This window comes from Canis lupus, chromosome 10 (assembly GCF_003254725.2).
Source record: "Canis lupus dingo isolate Sandy chromosome 10, ASM325472v2, whole genome shotgun sequence".
Classification (NCBI taxonomy): Eukaryota; Metazoa; Chordata; class Mammalia; order Carnivora; family Canidae; genus Canis; species Canis lupus.
Window position 1 is genome coordinate 6,199,805 of NC_064252.1, and position 13,375 is coordinate 6,213,179.

General features: G+C 44.6%; 1 protein-coding gene across 4 annotated transcripts in view; it reads right to left on the minus strand.

Annotated features, from left to right (window-relative positions):
- Nucleotides 1-13,375, minus strand: part of PPM1H (protein phosphatase, Mg2+/Mn2+ dependent 1H) — a 253,471-nt gene that overhangs the window by 118,703 nt on the left and 121,393 nt on the right. For all 4 annotated transcript variants that reach the window (XM_025476754.3, XM_025476757.3, XM_025476756.3 and 1 more), the window contains exon 4: nucleotides 5,789-5,901. In XM_025476754.3, coding sequence (XP_025332539.3) covers nucleotides 5,789-5,901 — 113 coding nt within the window. The remainder of the gene's footprint in view (nucleotides 1-5,788; nucleotides 5,902-13,375) is intronic.

Below are 13,375 nucleotides of genomic sequence, written 5' to 3' on the forward strand. Positions count from 1 at the left end.
TAGTAGAGAATGGTGGTTAATTTTCATTTCTCTCTATACTGTTTTTCATATACCTGTGAAACAGGAAGAGGTGTGGTGAACTGAATGTAGTCAATGGAAGAAGATCAAATATATTTCTGAACTCAGAGGAAGGCCACCATCAAAGTAGCAGGTCACTGGCAGGTATGGATAGATGAACCACTTATTAATAAGTAGTTTCATCTTTAAAAAAATAAAAAATAATAAAAAAATAAGTAGTTTCAGGAAGGTTCTGTACTGGGCATTTATGGCCATGAACATAAAAAGGAACAAATAGTTCTTTACGTTCCCTAGGGTTGGAGGAAGCTAGGTAATGTTTCATTGTCTTACCACCAGTAAAGGGGGGAAGGCTGCGAGAGGAAACACTACCGAGGTGTAATTGTTAATTTTTTTTTAAAGATTTTTTTTTTAATTTACTTAAATACACACACACAGAGAGAGGCAGAGACAGAGGTAGAGGGAGAAGCAGGCTCCATGCAGGGAACCTGATGTGGGACTCGATCCGGGGTCTCCAGGATCACGCCCTGGGCTGAAGGTGGCGCTAAACCGCTGAGCCACCTGGGCTGCCCTGTAACTAGTTTTGAATTTAGAAATATCAGGCTTGTCTAATACTGATACTTCCTATCCTCAAGAAAACTCAGACTTGCCAGAAGAATTCACTTCAGAATGGGTATGGAAAGCTTTAAGTTACATGGCGGGGTGGGGGGGGCGGGGGTGCGTGGTAATTCTGGATATTTGAAAATGAGGGAAAGAGAAATGAAAGAAAAACATCCTGGCTGGACAATTAGTGGAATGCCTGTTCACTCCCGCAGAGAGAGCTACATCATGAACACATCTGACCTTCCTGATCTCCTAGGAGGACCGTCAACATGACAAAATGGGGGTCTGAATTCATGGCAGTCATCTTTTATAAGATGGTCCGCCGGGCAATCCAGAAAATGCTTACTTTCAATAGATTATCATCAAAATGAAAATACAAAATTTACAGTGGTCTCTGGGACCTTTGGAAGTGGGTAGCAGCCCTCATTTTGAGAAAATATTCCTTGTATCATGTATTAATGAATGAATGAATGAATGGGACCACCCAAAGCTTATCTGCCTGACTACTGCGATGCATTTAAAATAGCTTTAAGTGCAGCCATCCCCTCAGCTATGCCCCATAAACCATTTTAGGTGAAATCAAAGATGCCACTGATCATAAAGTATGTCATCGTTTTATATCCAAATAGCAAAGAAAAAAATGTGAATTAGAAACCCTTGATTTTAGAGATGTGAAAATGTGAAAAATAACAACAACAAAAAAAACAAAAACCCTTGTGAGTATTAGCAGGGATGGGAAATCCCAGGGTACAGTGCATTCATTAAGAAAACAGTGCTCTGACTCGAGTCTTGGGCTGGATGGCAGGCAGCCCCGCTCCTTGGGGGATGTGGGACCTTGGGCCAATCTCTTTGCCTCACCGTGCTTCAGTGTACTTACCTGCTACTCACAATGCCTACTTCTCACCCCATTACTAAGAGAAATTAGGACTCCCTGTGAGGTTACAGTATTAAATGTGTGCCGAGCGTTTATTAGATGTCTTACTGCTTCTCTTACTATAAATTTGGCAAGAGTGGAATCATCAGGTTAACAAATCTTAATTGGTTTTCTTTAATCTGAATGAGTTCATGTAGCCTCAGTTGCCAAACTTTGAGACACTGTTTGAAATGAGTGGTAACGGCTTTGCTTCCCTCAGTGTCTTAGCTCTCTAGAAATAAAATGAAATCATCTTCTAAATGAAGTCAAAGCATCTTCCTCAACTGAAGAATCGCTCAGAGCCCTAAGGAGCCAATGACTCAAACACAATGGGTGATAGTTTGCATATTGCTTTGCATTATATTTGCATACTACCAGTTCTTTTTTGCTTGAAATGAAAACCCGCCCATCCATCTGCTTCTTTCCTGGTCCCTTAAGATCCCCTAGGTGTTCAGTTGGCTGCCTTTGCCTAGGAAAAATAAAGCAACTGCCATGCGTCAAGTAGTTATTGCATGTTCCTCTTTGGGTCATTACCTCTGCTGAAGAGAGAAGGGTAACTCGGTCCCGGACTGTGCACCTGGTATCAATGTGGACCATCCTACACCAAGGGTAGCCACTGTCTCAAAAACCACTGAGCCACAGACAACCTGAGGCACCTCTTCCTGAATACAACTTCCAACAGGCACATGCCTGATGGTGAATCAGATCGTTCGTAGCTCACTGTACAGCCCAGCAACTAGTTCCCGATCGCCAGCAGCTTCTGAATCAAACCACTGCAAAGCCTCTCTTGAGTGTAATTCTGGGGCAGTGGACCCAAGACAAAGATTTGCTTTCACTCCCCAAATCGTCAAGATTTAAAGTAAACATACAGCAGCCGTATCTGGCAATAATAATAATAATAATAATAAACCAACCCAGCATCTAATTAATCAGGGACTTGTTGCTAGAAACCTCTATCAGTTCTAATCATCTGGTTAAATTCAACCCTCAGATTGGTAACTACTTGCCCACAAGTGATAATGGACTTACATTTATGTAAGTCTGATCAGAGTTCACTTTGTTGCTATTTCTTGGGAGTAACTATTTTTGTAAATTCAAATAACCTATAAAATGGTATTAGCACATAAACGAGGCAGTGAGCCTACTTAAGAGGATATTGAAAATCTGTTGTTCATACAAGAGCCGAAAACAGAACCGTAGTAAGTGCCCTATAAGCCATCCTTTAGATCATGTATACAAATAATAACTCCTAGTGCTCTTAGGTTTCTATATGACGCATGACCCATACACGAACAGCAAACCCAAACAATCAGCCATAAAACCCCAAATTCAGATCTGGACACGAGAGCTGGAACACTACACATGTAGTTAAGCTTATTAGTTTTTTAAAGATACCATTTTATCATAGAATAATTTGTGTGTGTGCACACTTTACAGGTTCAAGAAGGATAAAAGTACTTATTAGGCATTTCAAGTTATTGGGAAGAACCTTGTAAAACACCATACTTTTATGAACATTTAGAAACACAGGAACCCGGGATCCCTGGGTGGCGCAGCGGTTTGGCGCCTGCATTTGGCCCAGGGCGCGATCCTGGAGACCCGGGATCGAATCCCACATCGGGCTCCCAGTGCATGGAGCCTGTTTCTCTCTCTGCCTGTGTCTCTGCCCCCCTCTCTCTCTCTGTATCTCTCATGAATAAATAAATAAAATCTTTAAAAAAAAAAAAAAAAAAAAAGAAACACAGGAACCTGTGTCACAGTAATATTTCAAAAACTCGAAGGAGGATAAAAATTACCAAAAAAAAAAAAAAAAAACAACACGTATAGCATCACTTTACGTTCCAAAAGTGTCACTCCTCATGGGATAACCTATAGGATGCTAGAAACTTCAGGAATTATTTACTTCACCACCACCATTTTTATAGATGAGGAGGTCAAGATCTGGTCTAGAAACAGAAGGGGTTGAGGGGTGGGGGTGGGGCACAGGAGAGTAAGAGCCCAGAAAAGGATTGGCAGGTCCTGGACAGGGCACTGGAGCTTCTGGGAAGTAGGACGGAGGCGCTGGCTGGGTAAGCGGCTCTGTTAAAGAGCTTGGAAGAAAACTATGTTCAAAATGAGGAGAAGGTCTGGGGGAGGACTTGCAGCCATGAAAAGAATAATCCAACATGAAGATACTCTGGGCCCAGGAGCTGGGCCACCTTCTGAGTCTGAGATCATCTGGTGAGAGGTGCTTCCCTGGGATGAGGGGTGGGCCCCGTCCCCAGGGACGAGGGCATTCTGTTACCTCCCTCATCACTGGAAGGGCTGGCAAAGCAAACTCATTTCAAAGGGCGTGGAGCTAGACATAAAGACAAAGGTGAACACGAGTGCAACAGCTCAATCACTGACTCAGTCTCCCCCAGAGCGGAAGGCCATCACTTCTTTATCTGCTCATCCATTTCCAAACAAACAGCATCCAGAACAGAACAACAAGCCGAGGCCAGCTCCTCAGCATGTTGTCTTAAAAGGCCCGAAGATTGAGAATTTCCATTTTTGAGACGCTCAACCCCTGGGGTGGAGAAGGAAAGGAGAAGCAGCAGATGTGCTGAGCATCCTCCACTCGACCTGACCCCAGAGATGCTGTCTCGGTCTGTGTAAGTGCCCTGGCTGGCTGACGTCTGGGACCACTACTCCCTGGGCTACTTGTCACCTGGCTCCCAGCTGGGCTTGTCCAATGGGAAGCCCTGGCCAGACGGGGGTTGGCGGGGGGGAAGAGAAAGAAGTCAAAGTACCTCTCCCATCTCCTGCCATTTCTGGTGAGGGCTCTCATCAGTGACCCCGTCTCCTGGGCTCTGATGCAGCAATTCCTCCCTGCATCCTGCAGGCCTTAGGCAGTAAATGTCTTTCTGAGCCACAGTGCTCCTAGCGGGCTCCCTTTCACTCCTTCATCCAGTTGACCCACCTGAGCAGGAGTCTGTCCCCTGCTAGGAATCTGACAGGACACTAAGGAATGGAAGCCATGAGATACATATGGTATCCTATAGATATTTCCATTTACCCAGCACAATGCTATGATGAAATGGAGATTATCTTATAGAGTTTAATGGAAACCCACATGCATATTAAAAATAAACAGACCTTCAGAAACCATCAATTGTCAAACCCCCAAATACTGCTGTCTTGGAAGTCCAGTCTCCCTTACTCTCTGGAATATTCAGTGGAAAGACTAGGAGAGGATGATGAAACTAGAGGAAATGAAGAGTCCTGAAGCTCTCCAGCTTTGTAAATGGAAGTAAAAGTAAGGTAAATTCCTCTGCTGCTGGAGGGAGTCCCTCTTCACCAGGACCTGATGTTGACAGGGTAGCGGGGGGGGGGGGGGGGGGGGGGGGGGGGCAGTGGGGTCGGGCTTGGGCAAGCAGGGATGTTGGAAGAGGGCACATGACTGAGGAATGGGGGCATCCTGAGACCAAAGACTGCACAGGGAAATCACTCGTCCTCCGAGGACATCTTGCACAGAGTCTAGTACTCTGATTGCTTTCAACACAAAGAGTCAGTCTTTAGCAAGAAGCTAACATATGTTATTACTGAAGGGGCAGAGAAGTACGTGATACATATAAGAACACTTTCCACAAAGTCTGTAATTTTTAAATTCCCTGCACGTGAATTTAAAGCGAGGACGCAGCAGTTATTTAAAATAAAACCCAAGTTTATCTTATTCTCAGTAATGCTGGATAGAGTAGGGGTTAACCATAATCTCTTGGCCAAAATTCCTTGCAGCTGAGCCCAGAAAAGAGGAGAATATAGCCTCAGAGGGCTTGTGCATAAAAGGAGAAACTCCTGGACTTCTGGGAGGGGACAGAGCAAAGTCACTGAGCAGAAGTGGAACCAGCTGTGGAGTCCTCCTGGGTCCCTTCCAAACACCCACTTCATTCAAATCCCTCTCCTCCCTCCTCTCATGCTCATGTTGTGTGTCTCTGCTAAGCTTTCTGGGGTCAAAAAACATTTGGATGCTACCTGTTTAGATCGCCACAGGTATTAATCACAGGTCTATACGTGAACTGCTATCAGGGACAAGTAGAAGACAGCCTTTACCTTTTCATACCAGCCTGATAATTCATCTTAAATGCATTTTATACAGATGTAGAAGGATCGATCATATTTTCCCATATCCCATCCCAAGCAGAATTATTTTATTGCCAATCATTTAATTCTTTGAAAAAAGAAAAAAAATTATTGAAGGCATATGAAACCAGCAAGAGTCAGAGACAATCTGCTTACCTGCTGTCCCCAGCATTTGCCACATACAGCTTCCCCAAAAGGCAAACCACGATGAGCGCCGTGCAGCCACCAGATATATTATATGAACTCCTCTCTCGTTCTATTTGTAGGTCCTGGAGAAGAAAACAAAGTCAGTGCTGGATTGTACAGGAACTCGTATCAAAGACTTTCTTAGCCTCACTCCCCTGACACAGCTCTCAGAGTCTGAATGCGCTTCAAAGATGGGACAAGAAAATCTTTAGTGCTCTCCTACCACCTGAAGATCATTTCTCACTGAGGACACCGAGAGAAAACTGTCGTCTATTAGACCATCTGCAGACCAGAGATAGGGAACAAGGGATGGCAAACAGATCTAATCAGAACAAAAGCGAGAAAAAGGAAGCCAACTGTGTTCAATAAATATTATAACTCGTGGGAAATTTAGTCTTTGTGTGGACTGCTTGAGCTGCCACAGGAGAACTACGATAGGCTGAAAATGACAACTACTTGAACCCGAGCAATGTTTTTAACCCTAAAGTCTCCAATAAACAGTTACTTTTACAGTGAGCTAAGAGGAGTGACTTGGAGGACAGTGTCCTCTATTCAAAGCAGGTGGGAGTCAACTCCGGGTCTTATTAATCAAAGATAGAAGCTCCCAAGCTCTGATCTGACTTCATCTTCCGACAGCCACTGATTCACAACAGTGACACAATCACAGCAGCATCCAATATTCACTGAGCACGTCTTCTGTGTCAGGCAGGGCGTGAAGCACTGTACATAGAGATCTGAGCTGATCCTACGATCCTGTTATTAACCTCAACGTTCGGACGCAGAAGAGGGGGCGGTAACTTGCCCCTATTTACCTGGTTGGAGTTTGGATTTCTTTTTTTTTTTTTTTTTAAGATTTATTTATTTATTCATGAGAGAGAGAGAGAGAGAGAGAGAAAGAGAGAGAGATTGAGGCAGAGACACAGGCAGAGGGAGAAGCAGGCTCCATGCAGGGAGCCCGATGTGGGATTCGATCCCGGGTCTCCAGGATTGCGCCCTGGGCCAAAGGCAGGCGCCAAACCACTGAGCCACCCAGGGATCCCCGGAGTTTGGATTTCAAGCTCATTCTCCTCCTCCAAAGCTTTATTATTACCTGCCGCCTAATGAGGCCTTCCCAAGAAAACTAAAACCAGACCAAGACTTCCACTGACAGATATGTATCATCCAAGACAGAGGTCTTTGCAAAATTCTGTGTCAGTGACAGACGCACAGGTTCCGTGACCTCAGAAAAATGTGAGCTGAGCTAGGAAAAGACACTGAATGTTGGCTGAAATAATGCCAAATGTTCCATAGTAAAGGCCAGGTAGGGTGGAGGGAGGGAGAAGGAAGCTGGTGAGGAAGTGGTGCCCTGGCTGATTCTCAGGATGCTCCCGAGGGCCAGGGCACTTCGTGGTTCTTAGAAACCCACGGAGTTAGCACTCTGCTGCTTCAACCAGCCTCCTCCTGGAGAAGGGAGGAGATAATCCAAGTAGCCCAGCGTTTATCAGCAAATGCTTGGCTCCGGAGGTGGTCATACAAGGTCAGATGAATCACCAATGAGAAACTGGCAACAGGAGAAGAGCCTAAGCCAAGGAGACAGATGAAGATCAGCGTGCTGTTAAAAAGTCAGTAGATAAAAAGTACAAGATCTGGGAGAAACTAACTGACGGGGGGATCAACTGGGTAAGGGCGAGGGGCGGGGGTAAGAACCTGTGTATGCGGGGTGCGGGAGTTTGGAAGTGAAGAAAAACTGCATTAAGGGAGCGAGCAGGCAAGAACACCGAAGGCCTGCAGAGCCAAGTGTGAGGACCGCCTTCGAAGACTACACTGGACTTAAAAACTGGACTCAAACCCTGTATCAGTTAGTTTCATAAAGGACTATTGTCAGGATTAAATTGGATGCTATGTGTGAGGGGCTTAGCTGCCCATCCAGATCCTTCCCAGGCCCCAGAAGCTTCATGACTGAGAATAGACACCTCTCCTGCTCGACCCTTAACACCAATACCAGGCTAGGTTAAAAAAAAAAAAAGACAGCTGAAGAAATGCCTGTTAACTGGGCAGATGAAGAGAAGGCCCAAGTTTCCAAATTATGTCCTCACCCCTGACCCCTGTTCGTAATTCACAAAGGAAAAGATTGCAATGCAAATAAATGCTCATGGAGATGATGATTAAGTAGGAACCCATGTCTCGCTTCAGATGCAGTCAACTGAGAACAATGAATGGTTGGTTAGCAGAACCTGTGCAGGGATGGCAGGAGCCTCGAGGGGCGGAAGGAGAGCCATGGAGATCAGCCAAAAAGACTGTCATGAGGAAGTGGAAAGAAAACGTCAAGCTGTCAGAAGTTTGGTCTGTTCGAGCTCCAAACAATGTGCAAAAACCAGGATCAACAACCCAATTCACAAAGCAGTTTGTGGATGGATATATCCCCTTCCTGTTGCATCTAAATAATATAAAGCTGATATCGTGATAGACACATATTTCATCAAATTAATATAGAAACCGGTACATCAAGTCCACGCTCCATGCTACTACTACACTACTCTTCTGAATATACTGGAAGGAATTGCTGGGGATAACAGCAAGTATCCTTTCATAGCCACAATCAACATTTGTTTGAATACCTAATGTCTGAATGGAAGACAATTTTTATTAAAAAAAAAAAAAATCCCTTGAGCATCCAACGGCTTGCATGCTATACATGGACTGGCGTGTGAACAATGCTTCAATGACTTAAATCACTGGTGAGATCCAAAAGAAAATGCCGTGATACACAGAATCCACGTGAAAGCACCATCCGTGGCAGGACTTTCCGGTGGGACTCAGACGGGCAAGTCTATTCTGCATCACAGGTGCATTATGTATCATGGCTAACGTCACAAGGAAATCTGATTATAAGATTATTTAATTCTTAAGAAGAATCGAGGTAAGAATGTACGTACGACACTATGATTTTCTGCTACAGCAGAGTTCCTATTTGCCTTTCGTCTGGGGGGAGATGCTCCAGTTAGCTCACCCAATTAATCCCTTGCTATTACATTAATAGTGCGATTCAATATTTTTTTCTGATTTCATCATTTCTTTCATCTTTTCCTGTATTCCAACTACGTCCCCCCTGTACTTTCCTCAGCAGAAGGAGTGCTAAATTTGGCAGTACTGTCACTTAAACAGTGGACTAACGTCTAGCTACTTTTTATTGGGGAAACTCTAATATGCTCATGCTTTCACCCCCCCACCATTTGTGTGGCAATATGCGTGTGTGCGTGCACGTGTGTGCAGATCCGTATGTGTGCACACGCACTTTAATTACACATGTGCTCTCTGGGATCACAGTGACTAGGATTTGAAAGATGTGTTTCCATAGACTTCATCCCCCTGAAGGATTCACTGACATTAAAATACACTCTTCCATTTCTTCTAAAACTGGGTGTAACTAGAACATAGTCTAAAAATAATTGCTTCCCCTCCCTAGAAGCCAAAATAGCACATTTATTTTTTCCTACACCACCTACTCCTCTTTAAAAGATGTTTCACAAAATCTTAGTACTGAAAGGAACATTAAAGGACCATCTGCATGGTTCTTTTACTATCAGATCAAACATGATAAATGAAGTCAATAAAGATATTTACTGCTGAATTAACTACTCGTTTTCTTCAAACCCTCAACTTTTCCAATTAGCTTAAGCTTCTCACACTTTACACTCACACACACATATACACATACACACATATATATAAATGTATAGTTATTATTATTTTATAAACCCTCAAGTTTGGGTATATTTCCAAAAAATAAATGAAATAACAGGAAAAACTGCTCCCTGCTTTGTACTAACCAAGGACTAATTTGGAAAATTTGCCCATTTTATCTGTCAACAAACCCCAAGACATAAGTCTAGAGTAACGTACAGCAAAACACATGCATTTACTGTCATTCCTTTTCAAGTATGATCTAAAAGGACCAACACCTCATAATATTAACAAGGTAATTGTTTTATCTGCTCAGTCAAGAGTCCTCTGAGGTCTCTCAAGGCCATCTTCTATTTAGCAGCACTGATTTATCCTGTACTGTGTGTCTAAATACTACATTGAAGCCAGATTTTTATCTCTAAATCCTAAGAATGGACCCAATTTTTAAAGACTTGGGATTTTTATTTTGCTCCTTTTTGTTTCAAGGAAGGCAATGAAGGGAAAGAAGAGAGAGAGGTGAAAGGAGACTAATTCAGCAGGAAAGGCCTGCAAGAAAGAAAACATACTGCTCAGGAGGGTTGTGATTTGGTTGGAAAGCCCTAGAGATGACGCAACTCCAGAATCATTCTTTGTTTCCTACCAATGTCAGGTTGCAGAAAGGCAGCAGCAGGAGACAACGAAAGGGAGTGAGCACTGGGGAGTGTCCACGGGGCTCGGCAGCTCGCCGTAGATGAGTTAAAACACGGCTCTGAGCACTCTGCTAATAGTGTCAGTCACAGATAATAAGATTCTGCATGGTTTCAGTACCTTGGTCGGATTTTGGTTTATTCTGAGAACGAGCCAATCCGTCAGCCAGGCAACGGGGGAAGGAGGAAAACCAGGCCTGCCTCGTGTTGCCACCTGCCGGCTGTTGGCAAAATCACATGCTCCTTCCTTCTTGGGGGAACCCCCCCCTTCCACTGAAAACAAAACAAAACTAGCTTCATTAAACACAGACCGACATGCAGGTCCATAGTGTCCCATGAATATGCTGATTTTTGAAAACACTGGGATTCATGCACTACAAATAAGCTTTGCATTTATCCTCTTTTTCACCGAAGTGTCACCATACATTTTTTTAACCAATAAATCCACGCTGAGTGCTATTTCCAGTCATTAGCTCAGTAACAAGAAGATGTATGGTAGTTTAATGAGTGAAAACACTGCTGTCTTCTTCCTTCGTAACAACCAGACCTCTAAGATATTCTTCACTGTGGTGATGACCCTATACCCACGCTGAAAAGGAAAGACAAGTTTGAAATTTCTCCCGCCTTTGTCCAGAACTCAGATCCTACAGGAGGTAGGTGACGAGGCGAATCAGGGCAGACTGGGCTGGAATTCCGAGGGAGGCAACGGTCTCCTGCAGCCAGGAGGTCTCCTGTGTCCATCCGTGGACACGAGCCCCCTCAAGAGCGGGAGATGCTGGCGAGGAGACCCTGCCGTGGGAGGGTGGGGAGGCAAGGAGCCGCGTGACACCAGGACCGAGAGGACATTTATCGCTTTCGCATCTATCATCCCAGGCCCAGCAACAGCCTAACACCGCAGGGGACACAAACCCAGCCGCTGAACTAGGTGGCCACTGTGACAAAGCGCGTGAGGAAGCAGAACTGATACCAGTTCAGGAGTTCCTGAGATCCTGGTCCTTTAGGAAACCGTGGCTCCCTTTCCATGGTGGACACAGGACTATGCAGGTGCTCAGTGGGAAGGCAGATCCAAGACGAGATACAATAAAGGGGGCCCAACAGAAAGCACAGGCAGGATTAGAGGCCGGGGGTCAGGGGTCACCTTCACCACAAGCCACACACTGTGGCAGGCACTGGAGGATCAAAGAGGAAAGGAAAAGCAGTGACCTCAAAGAACCTCACAGTGTTTGATGAAACTGCTCTCATCTCACTGGTTCAAAGCCTTTTCTCCGCTTCTGGTAGTCTGTGTTTTGCTACCAGTACCTACTTTTTCCTGGAAATAAGTACTGTTTATTCTGCTGTGGGGTTTCTCCGTCATTTTAACCAATGCTCCCTTTCAGATAGCTACCTGCATCTCTCTCTACCCCGCTTAACATGACTTAGAATATCAAAATAAAGGAGATACTCTATCTCAATATGCATACAACGTGTGACTCCAAATGTCCCCCCGCCCCGACATAAAATCCAACCCTTTATTTCTAGACCCCATGGTGCCTAGGAGAATGCTAGCCATAAAACAGAGGCTCAATAAATACTAGTGATAGAGGACACTGTGGGGGAGAGAGAGAGAGAGAGACCCAAGACCTGTGATTCTGAGGATGCTAAGCTGCTGTACGTAAAGCAAAAGCCCAAGGGAAAGGCAAGCTTCGCCTTTAAGGATACTGTAAGCTACTTCTGCATCTCAGGGAGGGTAGCTGCCAAGATGTCATCAGGGAGGCAAATTTCAGTTTTAGGTGCTGGGCTTGGGGAATTCTTAGGCACGAAAAGTGTGAGAGAAAGTAAGAAAGCCGCAAAGCCGAAATAATGGAATCTCATTTACCACCGAATTTTTCTACTAGAGAGGATCAGAATAAGCCCAAACCTGCAATACCTAAAGAACACCTAGAAACAGGAAAGCCAGAAAGTGGCTGGCTCCTGTGAGGAAAAACTTCAGGAATACTCAGGAAATTCCAAACGTGCCCCACTCTGAAAGGCAGGAGGAGAAACCGGCAAGACCGGGCCAACAAGGAAATCAGCTGTAGGGTGGGCATTTCAAAAAAACCCCCCAAAGTTTGCTTCCAAGCACTGACTCTCAAAAATATAATAATGCAAGGGGAAATAAAAAGTTTTTTTTTTTTAAGATTTTATATATTTATTTGACAGAGAGAGACAGAGATAGAAAAAACACAAGTGGGGAGGACAGGGAGAAGCAGGCTCCCCACTGAGCCCGATGTGGGGGCCCGATCCTAGGACCCTGGGATTATGACCCGAGCCGAAGGCAGATGCTTAACCGACTGAGCCACCAGGTGTCCAGAGAAAAAGTATCTTATACGAGTTGGCAATGGCCTTAAGTTGAAGGTGCACTGTATGATTTCTGTGCTGTGGGTTCTAAAGCCCACCCTCCATAACTCAATGTCTAAGGCAGGCACATTTCTATGACACTGAGTAGATTTCTCCCGAAGTCTCTGATGAAGCAAAGAAAAAAAGAGCATCTCTCTGTAACTAGGGTAAGCATAAGACATTATCCAAATATGGACATTTATGAGAGTAAAAGGGGACGCGTATTAATAATTATTCTGGGCCAACAGGCATCAACTGGCTCAGTCTCTAGCAGAGCAGAAGGCAGGGCCACCCTACCATGCACCACGTGGACCAAAGAACGATGAACCTTCTCATTTAATAAGGCCAGGCCCACGGTGTAAAGTCCACGTAGGCCTCTGGAGTGCTGGTGGCTAGCCAGACAATCTGGGAAAAACTGAAGTGAGCTGTTCTCAGAGCAGATTTGTGCAGGAAAGGTATTTCTGGGCCCTTTGGTCAAAGAGGAAGCTGCAGGCTGGGATGAACTGGAGACTAGATATGGCTTAAAGCCAAAATTTCATAATATGTCACACCAGGTCATCCACAGGCCGGTTCCAGAACACCTCTCCAATTCAACTTACATCCATCATTCCTACCCTCGACATCAGCTTGTTGCCTCAGGCCCATCTGGGTTCTCTGATATAGCTGTCCGTGGAAATGGCCTCCTGTGTTTTGTCTGCTTCATTTTTACCACAATTTTTTATTTTTATTGCCTCATTTTTACCTGAATTAAAAATTTAGCATTCTGAACACTGATGTCTAGAAACACTTATTCCCATCAGAGCGTCTCTGACAGCTAGGGAATGAGATTTTATACGAAGCCTGAGTAGGAGTC